Here is an 8,352-nt window from a genome sequence, read left to right on the forward strand (position 1 = left end):
AAAATGAAATCTTAGGATTTTCTGAGATATCTTGAGCTGAGTATTTGAAGGAAGAAGACACAGTTTCCTGGAGAAATAGGCATTTATTTCCAAAATAAATAAAAGTTGTTTAAAATGCACCAGAGCTACTGTCAATTCATGCTGTAGCATTTCCCAAAAGATTTCAGGAAGGACTTGCCCTAAGAATGTGGGAGGCCAGTGGGACTGGTTCACAAGCTTGATACAGCTTGAGGAAGCTAAGCTGAAGAGCATCACCTGAGGGCAGTGTGGTACCCAGAACTGTAACAGGCCCCACACTTCTGAAGGCACTGGAGATTGCCACACATTTGTACACACTTGTTCCCCACAAGTTCATGACATAATCTTAATCCATTGAGGCTGTTATAACAAAATACCATCAATTGGGTGGCTTAAAAAACAATAGAAATCTATTTCTCACAGTTCTGGAGGCTGGGAAGTCCAAGATCAAGGTGCCAGTAGATTCAGTGTTTGGTGAGGGTCCACTTTCTGTGAGGAAGCCTTCTTGCCATGTCTTCACTTGGTGGTGGAGGGGATAAGGGCCTCTTTTCATAAGGACACGAATCCCATTCATGAGCTCAGACCTCATGACTTAATCACCTCCCAAAGACCTCACCTTGTAGTATCATCAGCTAATGCCCAATTAGGTTTTCAACATATGAATTTGGAGGGGGGACACAGGACACAGACATTCCACCTGTAGCATAATCAAGACAGACATTATTATCTCCATTTGGCACAGGAAGAAAATGAGTCAGAGGAGACTCTGGTCCAGTGCACTTGCTGCTTCATCTCACTCCCTAATTCCTGCTTCAAATTGCCCTTCCTTCAGGAAGCCTTCCTGATTAACCCTAGGCCAAGATTTTCATTTAGCATTCTGAGGAATCTGTTGCATAGCATTGTACATGCCTATAAACAGTGGTTCTCTAACTTTAGCTCAATTTCAGAAGCCCCCGAGGGCTTCTTAAAACACAGATTACTGGGCTCCCCTCACAAGATTTCTCATTCAGTAGGTTGAGGGGGGTGGGTAAAATAGTTTGCAAGTTCCCAGGTGATGATGAGGCTACTGGTCAGGAAACCACAGTTTGAGAAGCACGGATTTGGAAACTAGCAGGCCCCACATCCTGAGTTCTACTTACAAGCCCAACATAGAAGATGCCAAATCTTAATTTTCTCAAGCAAAGACTTCGAAAGTTTAGATTCACTTTTTTGGGATTTTTGAGGGCCTTGAGTGCCAAGAGACTACTTCCCTGATAGCTAACAGGTGCTTTTAACTTTGCTTTCTCGTTTCTTGGTCGGCTGCTGTCTTTTCTCTAGGCTAAGAAAGACAGCTGGATGATGCAGACATCACCAGTACAGCTCCCGCCTGCCCAGAGGGGTCTAGCCCACTCCATACACTGCTTCACTTAACAGCTATTAAGAGGAGGGCCTATTCTGGGGGGATCCGGTCTCCTTCAAGACTGAAAAAAATGACTGGCCATTTGAGAGAAATATTCCTACCAAAAGTAGCTTTTTCTCCATAATACACATACACTGTCATTTTCCTCTTTTAATCAAGTTACTTCAAGTAAACAGCTTAAGATGCCTCTGTTTCTTACATCCTCATTTTCTTTTAATGAGAAAATATCCCTCTTTATAAATCCAAACTTACAATAGAATCTAGGTCCTGGAACTGCCAATACATCATTCAGGATAAACTTTTTATATCAGAGACACAAACTGGGAAACGCTGTGGTTGTCATCAGGCAGCAGCGGCATATTTCATAAAACTTTCAGTCGACCCATTAATATCAGGCATGTTCACATTTAAACCTAGACTTCCACTTTTCTTGAAAAAAAAATGTGGGTTACAGTCAAGCGAGGGTCTTACTTTGTACTTGACAACGAACAACTGGACCTGCTTCCTTTGCACGGGAGAAGTGCTTTCCAGGGCACTGCAGAGGCCATCATTCAGACAAGGACCACACACACACTTCCACCGCAGTCCTTATCTGCTTGTGCCTGAGAGGTATCTGAGTTTGCTCTTCTCTTTTTACAGGACCACTTGGGCTTACAAACTTGTAGTATACTGAAAAAGAACTTCAATCCTCTTAGATAAAGTGTTCAAAGAGTGTGACCAGAGCTGCCTTATGACCGTTCTCTGCTTCTTCAAAATAACTCTCTTTCACCCTCAATTTCGGAGCACTGAAGTCCTGAGAGCCTGAGTTCCAGGTCACATGATGCCATGATAGCGGCTGTGAGAGAATACAGAGATCATTAAGGAAAGGGGGAGAGGAGAAGTGATGGGGAAAGAGGTTGAGGGAAGGAAGAGATGGAAAGAAGAGACTTACCGGCGCCGCTGACAGCAGAAGGCTAAGCCGACACAAGTCAGAATCAGGAGGAACGCCACCACCAGCCCAGCGATCAAGCCCGGGGAGGCCTGGCCCCGCCCTGCTTGGGGGGAAAACAGGGCATCTCTCAACCCAGGACCCCGCCCCATCTCACGTGCCCTGGCATGAGCACATGTGAGGGTGCCGGGGACTTCTTACTTCCTCCCTGGCTTACACTGGCCACTCCTATTCCTCTGAAGTCTGCCCGCCCCACCTTTTCTGGGGTCTGGGCATTCGCAATTCAGTTCACCTCAGCAGAGGCTAGCACAGCCTACGGGGGAAGGCAGCCGTTTTCTAGGGAAGCAGACCTGAGTCTAAATCCAGCTCTTCCACTTTCTAATGAGGAGACCCTGGCCAACTTGTTGCTTAGCCTCAATCTCTCATCTCTAAAGCAAAAACAATAGCACCCGCTTCGAGGGAGATTGGGGTGATTAGTGGAAACGCTGCATGCAGAGTGCTGGCTGGCACAGAAGAAGCGCTCTGCAAACCACAGCTGTCTTTGTTATCCTGCCTTTTGCAAGTCCCCAGTTCCCTCTTCTGGGGAATGAATCCTCCTGGGATTCTGTACTCGTCCATTTCTGGATCTGTGGGGTTCCCCCAAGTCTTCTTTTTCTTTTTATATGGAATATCTTATCTCACTCCTTTTTGAGTTCAAATCTTTATTCCTCTCCTTCCTATATCCAGAATCCCCTCCGTCTATACTCCTGGTGTGGGGCCTCAGCTCCAAAACTCCTCCATCCTGGGTGTGTCACCTCCCTCCCCTTCCCCAGCCCTCCCATCCCCAGCTGGGCCCCCGTTCTTTCTCACCCCAGTACAGGATGATGTCCTGGTCTCCGAGACTGCTGTGTCTCACCCGGCAACTCAGGCCGGCCGCCTCCCCGGCTGCCACATCCAGGGTCACTCGGAGGTACCACGTCCCGTCAGCCTGGGGCAGGACGTCACCTCGCCGAGTGCCTGGCTGCTCCTGCTCACCCCGCATCCACATCGCCCACACGGGGTTCGGGTAGAATCCTGACACGTGGCACCCCAGCAGCAGACGGCCGGGCCCGGGGGCGGGGCCGCTGGACAGCCAGGCCTCGGGCTGCACTGCATCCGACAAGGGATGAGAGATCTTTAGGTGAAGACTCTGCACTGGAGGCTCCAGGCCTGACAGCAGGCTCCTGGGTCCTTCACGTGCCCCTCTGGAGATGAAGTCTCTCACAACTTCCATCCCTTTGTGTTAGCTTCTCCGAGAAAGCCTTCCCTGACCCTCATTCCCTGACCCAGCCCCATGGAAGTGTTCCTGCTCTGTGCTCCTATAGCACCCTGTGTTCAGCTGGAACATAGGGCCGTGTTTCAAACGCTGCTTTAATTGTTCATCTGACTTCTCAGCCTCCTCCTGAAGCAGAGATCCTGTTTGACCCTCAGTTTTTATTTCATTCAGCTCACGGCCCCCCAAGGGCACTCAGTTAAGGTCTGTGGAGTGAAGAAATACCCTCACACCTTATCCATCCCCACCTGAGTCTTTCTCTTGCCCTGATGCTCAGAGGGAGGGGCACCCTGGGATAGAAAAGCCTGGATGGAGCCTGAGAGTGGAGTGGAGGGCGGGCGGTGGAGGGGCAGGCTGACCTGGCTTCTCCAGCTCCGACTTCCCTGTCTCCAGGAGGCCTCTGACAAGACCAGGGCAGATGGAGTCCAGGAGCCACTGTACTGTTTCCCTGGTGCCCTCGGTCCTGGTTGGCCACTTTGCAGGCCTTCTGCACCCAGGGTGGGGAATCTGGATCTGGCACCCAAAAAGTTCCTTGGAAACTCACGACAGCTTTTCCTTGAAATGCAATGTCCAAGAAGCTTTTTGAGGTGTTCCCCAGGAGCACCTCGCATCCACCAGATATCTGGATGTCAAAGGGATCTGAGGAGAGGAATGGACAGAGATCAACGAAGAGCTCAAAAGACTGGAAGGGGGCGAGGAGAAGACGTTGGTGTGAGGGTTACACTGCACCCAGAGTCCAGGTAATTGAGAGCAGGCGACAGGCAGCAGGAGGAACTGAGGGGTGTTTTGAGGCATCGAGCTGAGACCTCTCAGGCAGAAGAGGAAATCAGAAGAGTGTGGAGTTTGGAAGGGTAGAGCTCAAGTGGTAGAGCGCATGCTTAGCATGCGCCACGTCCTGAGTTCAATCCCTGGTATCGCCATTAAACAAATAAATAAACCTAATTGTCTCCCTCCCCACCCAAAATAACAATAAAATAAATAAATTAAAAAATAAAAATGAAAAGCAGCCTTCTCTTTAAAATACTGCCCCCAAAAAGTGTGAAGAGATGGAAGAATTTTATCAGCGGTGGGGCGGGGGTTGGGGATTGGGGGTGGGGGTGCGGCGGCGGCCAGAATCCCATCCCTCAGCTCACAGTCTACGTGCAGCATTGTGACGAATTCCTGGATGTCCCTGGTGAAGCTGATTCGATAAACCAGAAATATATGCTGCAGGTTCTCCCACTGCTGATCACTGAATCTGCCCTGCGACCAGGGCTTCAGGAAGCGGATGGTGTCCGAGTCATTGCGCCAAGTGTAGGCCTGCAGCTCCCCCAGCCAGGCCAGGCCGTCCGTGCGCGACCAGCTGCTATTGGCAAAGGACGAGATCTGCAGGCACCGGAGGGGGAAATGTCTTTGCGGGCCTAGAGAGATCGCAGACAGGAGGGGCGCAGCGAGGGGGTGGGGGGCAAAGAATGGGAGGAAAAGGAAGGAAGAAAGAAACAAATAAACAGATGGGCTTGGGAAGGAGGGGTGAGGTCTACCACCCCTGAGCCGATCTCCCCCTTCTGGGGGCCCGGGAGCCGGAGCGGAGAGCAGCAGTTTCTCTGGCTGGTGGATCGAGCCTCCTCCCGACTTTCCGAGGTGCATCGGTCTCCGCCGCCCGCAGCCGGCCTTGGACCCTTTCCCAGCCCGTCTCCCTCCCGCCGCCCTCCACCCGGGCGCCCAGGTTCCACTCACCTTCAGAACTTCCCCTAATCTGGGGGAGCCCCCAGAGCAACAGAAACAGCAAGCAGCCCATGCCGCTGGGGGTGGGATCCTCACGGAGCTACCGGCGCTGCGCTGGAACTTGAGATGTCCTCTCCCCGGCCCGTGCCTCCACCCCGCGCCACGCCCACCCATCCAACCCACCCGAAGCTACGCCCTGGACTCCGTGGCTGCCAATTTCCAAGCCTGAACGCAGGCAGAACTCCCGTCTGGCTTGCTTCCAGTCCAGTTCAGTCGAGTCCAGGGATTCCCTTTTTCGTCTGCCAGATGGTCTGCCTCCCCGTTAGGTGTTTGCGCTGCGAAGAGCCCAGGTCGGTGTCCCGGGAATCCTGACTCAGCCACGCACGTGGGTTTGTCTCACCGCCCGCTTGCCGAACTCCCCTGTTTCATCGAAGCGTTAGGGATAAGGTGTGGGACACTTTACAACTGCTATTTAAGGTTTTAAAACAGGACATAAAGTTGCATCTATGGTGTAACTCCCACCGTTTTAAAACTGCAAAACGAAACCAAAAATGTTTAAAGTGGGAGGAAATTCAATGTCTTAGCAGTGGATTCTCTAGGAAGAGAGACAATGGGTGATTTTACTTTGCTTACCTTTTTTGTGGGTTCCAAAAGTTCTACAAGTGCAGACATCACAAGAATAATAAACTTATAACATTAAAACTAATTTTCTCTGTTCTACACTGAGAGGATTGGACGGGGTTTGCTAAGATAATTTGCAGGTTTACTAGGCCGAGATTCTTCCATCTAAGTGTCTCCAGCCCCTCTTTCCTCCTATCAGCATGCCACCTCTCCTGCCCGACCCCCCACCCCCACCCCCCCCAAACCTGCCCCCAGCCACCCTCCACTCCTCCCTGGCTGTCCTCCTACTCTCCTTCTGCTGGAGTATCCCCAGACTCCCCTCTTCCTCCTCTCACCGCTGCTGCCTGGGGTCTCCCTGCTCACTTTCTCCTCTGACTCCTCTCTCATTCACTCTTCAAATAGGAGCTTCTGTTTTACAGAACAGAGACAAGATTGTGGTGCGTACCTGGACTGCCACCTTCCCACTTCTCACACTGAAAATAAGAGCAATGGACAGAGGGGTTCAGCACTTCAGATCGCGGTGCGGAAGGCCCCCTCTTTGGCAAGTCAGAGCCTGGGAAGCACCCTGGCACCTCCCCCCACCCTCACTTCTTTCATCCTGTCCATCAGCAACTCTCCTCTTTTGAAATGTCTCCTGGGTGTGTCCCTCTATGGACGTTTCCCCTGCACCATCACCCTGTGCTTCTGCCCCGTCTCCTGAAATAGCTTTCTTAGGATATGGCCTCCAGGACTGTGTGTGCTCTGCCCTGGGTCTGCTCTCTAAGAGCATCTCTCTCCCTAACCTCACTTGCTCAGCTGATAGCTTTCAGTCCCTCTAATAGGAAAGCTTCTTTGCACAAGCAGTCCCCTCTGTTTGGAAAGCTCTGGGCCCTCTCCTCCCCTCATCCCCTTTCCATGCCTGGTTATTTCCCACTCAGACCTCAGCTCAAAAGTCATTTTCTCAGGAGCATCTTCCCAGACCTCCCAGACTGTGTGAACAAAGGCAGAAGAATTAGGTCAGCCCCACTGTCTGCTCCTTGTACGCCAGCTGGCGAGGTAAACCTTTCCTCGTTCCACGTATTAGAGCTTGTAATGATGGAAACGTTTCTGCGTCTGTCTCTTTGTGTCCTTCTTCAATGTGCTGGAGAGTGACCAGAATTCAAGGATCCTGTTTTCTTCCCATTCTGCCAACTCTGCTGTAGAGGGCACCCCAGAGAGAGCAGCCTTCTGCTCCTGCTTCTGCTTCTAGGCTGGCCTCTTGGAGATAGCCCTTACCCAGCCTATCTTACGGTGGTTAGTATGGCCCCAGAATTGTTTGAGATAACATAGAAAAATTATTTTTGCTACAAATAAGGTGTTGAGTGATTAAATCAGGATACAAATTGCCCAAATACTAGATAGACACCTGGAGAGGAAGGAAGCTGTGAGGATGTACTTAAAAAAAAAAAAAAAAAAAAGTGGTTATCTGAATCATGAAACAGTATCTAACTTTGCACTCTTCAAATTTCCCTTTAAAACTTGAACAGTTCTGTTTAGTTTATCTGTATCTTAAAATCTGCAAATGCTATCATGCTTTCAGACATAAAGATAAGAACAGTTTTTTAACAGTTTTTTTGTAATAGAAATTACTTTTTCTTTTTTTTTACTTTTTTTTTTTAATGTAGTACTGGGGATTGAACCCAGGACTTTGTGCATGCTAAGCACGTGCTCTGCCACTGAGCTACACCCACTCACACCCCAAAACTGTTTTTTATCAAAGGCAAGAAACCCCAGAAAGTATAGCTTTCCAAAGTTAGGATTACCTGAAGATAAATATATTTTTCCCAAGATCAGTTGAGCCAGATGCTTTTTAGCTATTCCAACTTTCACTGCTCTCTTACGGGAAGAGATTCACTGAATCATGGAAGAAACTTTTGGGGAGAGACTACCTCCCACATACTGGGGGGTCACAAAACCAAAGCACAGAGAGGTGCTCATTGGCCCGAGGCCTCAAAATCAGCCCATGGTGGGGAGAAGTCAGGCACAGTACTTTCCAGTTTGCCCAGGAACGGGCTGTGATCCACGCCCCTAGATTGATCATGTCCTTGGCTTCTAGAGTATTTCTGGTTTCCAAAGAGCTTTCACATATGCCATTTTGTTTTAATCCCCATTACAGCTGTGAGAGACAAGGACCATTATTCTTACTTTGTCAATGAGAAAACCAAATCAGAGCACATGGGGCTCTCCAGTGCAACACACAGTGATGATGATTCAGAGCCCTGACTGAATCTGATCTTCTAGCTCCTGGTCCAGACAACTTCCTTTTCTCTCATGGCTGCATTCTGAGATTGTACTTCCTACTCTAAGGAGGTGGTCGAGTGATAGGATTAGGGTGGTCTATAATCCTAGGTCATCACAGCTAGAAAATCCCAG

At 49.8% G+C, this 8,352-nt stretch overlaps 1 protein-coding gene across 1 annotated transcript; it reads right to left on the reverse strand.

Annotated features, from left to right (window-relative positions):
• Window positions 1-63: 63 nt before the first annotated feature.
• Window positions 64-5,742, reverse strand: LOC102517964 (antigen-presenting glycoprotein CD1d). The gene is given in 7 exon segments (XM_032463961.1): window positions 64-2,252; window positions 2,349-2,448; window positions 3,195-3,473; window positions 3,996-4,092; window positions 4,094-4,275; window positions 4,770-5,036; window positions 5,353-5,742. Coding segments are annotated over 7 exon segments (1,008 nt in total). The 5' UTR covers window positions 5,414-5,742; the 3' UTR covers window positions 64-2,230.
• Between the last annotated feature and the right edge of the window lie 2,610 nt (window positions 5,743-8,352).

Source organism: Camelus ferus, chromosome 21 (assembly GCF_009834535.1).
Source record: "Camelus ferus isolate YT-003-E chromosome 21, BCGSAC_Cfer_1.0, whole genome shotgun sequence".
NCBI classification, from domain to species: domain Eukaryota; kingdom Metazoa; phylum Chordata; class Mammalia; order Artiodactyla; family Camelidae; genus Camelus; species Camelus ferus.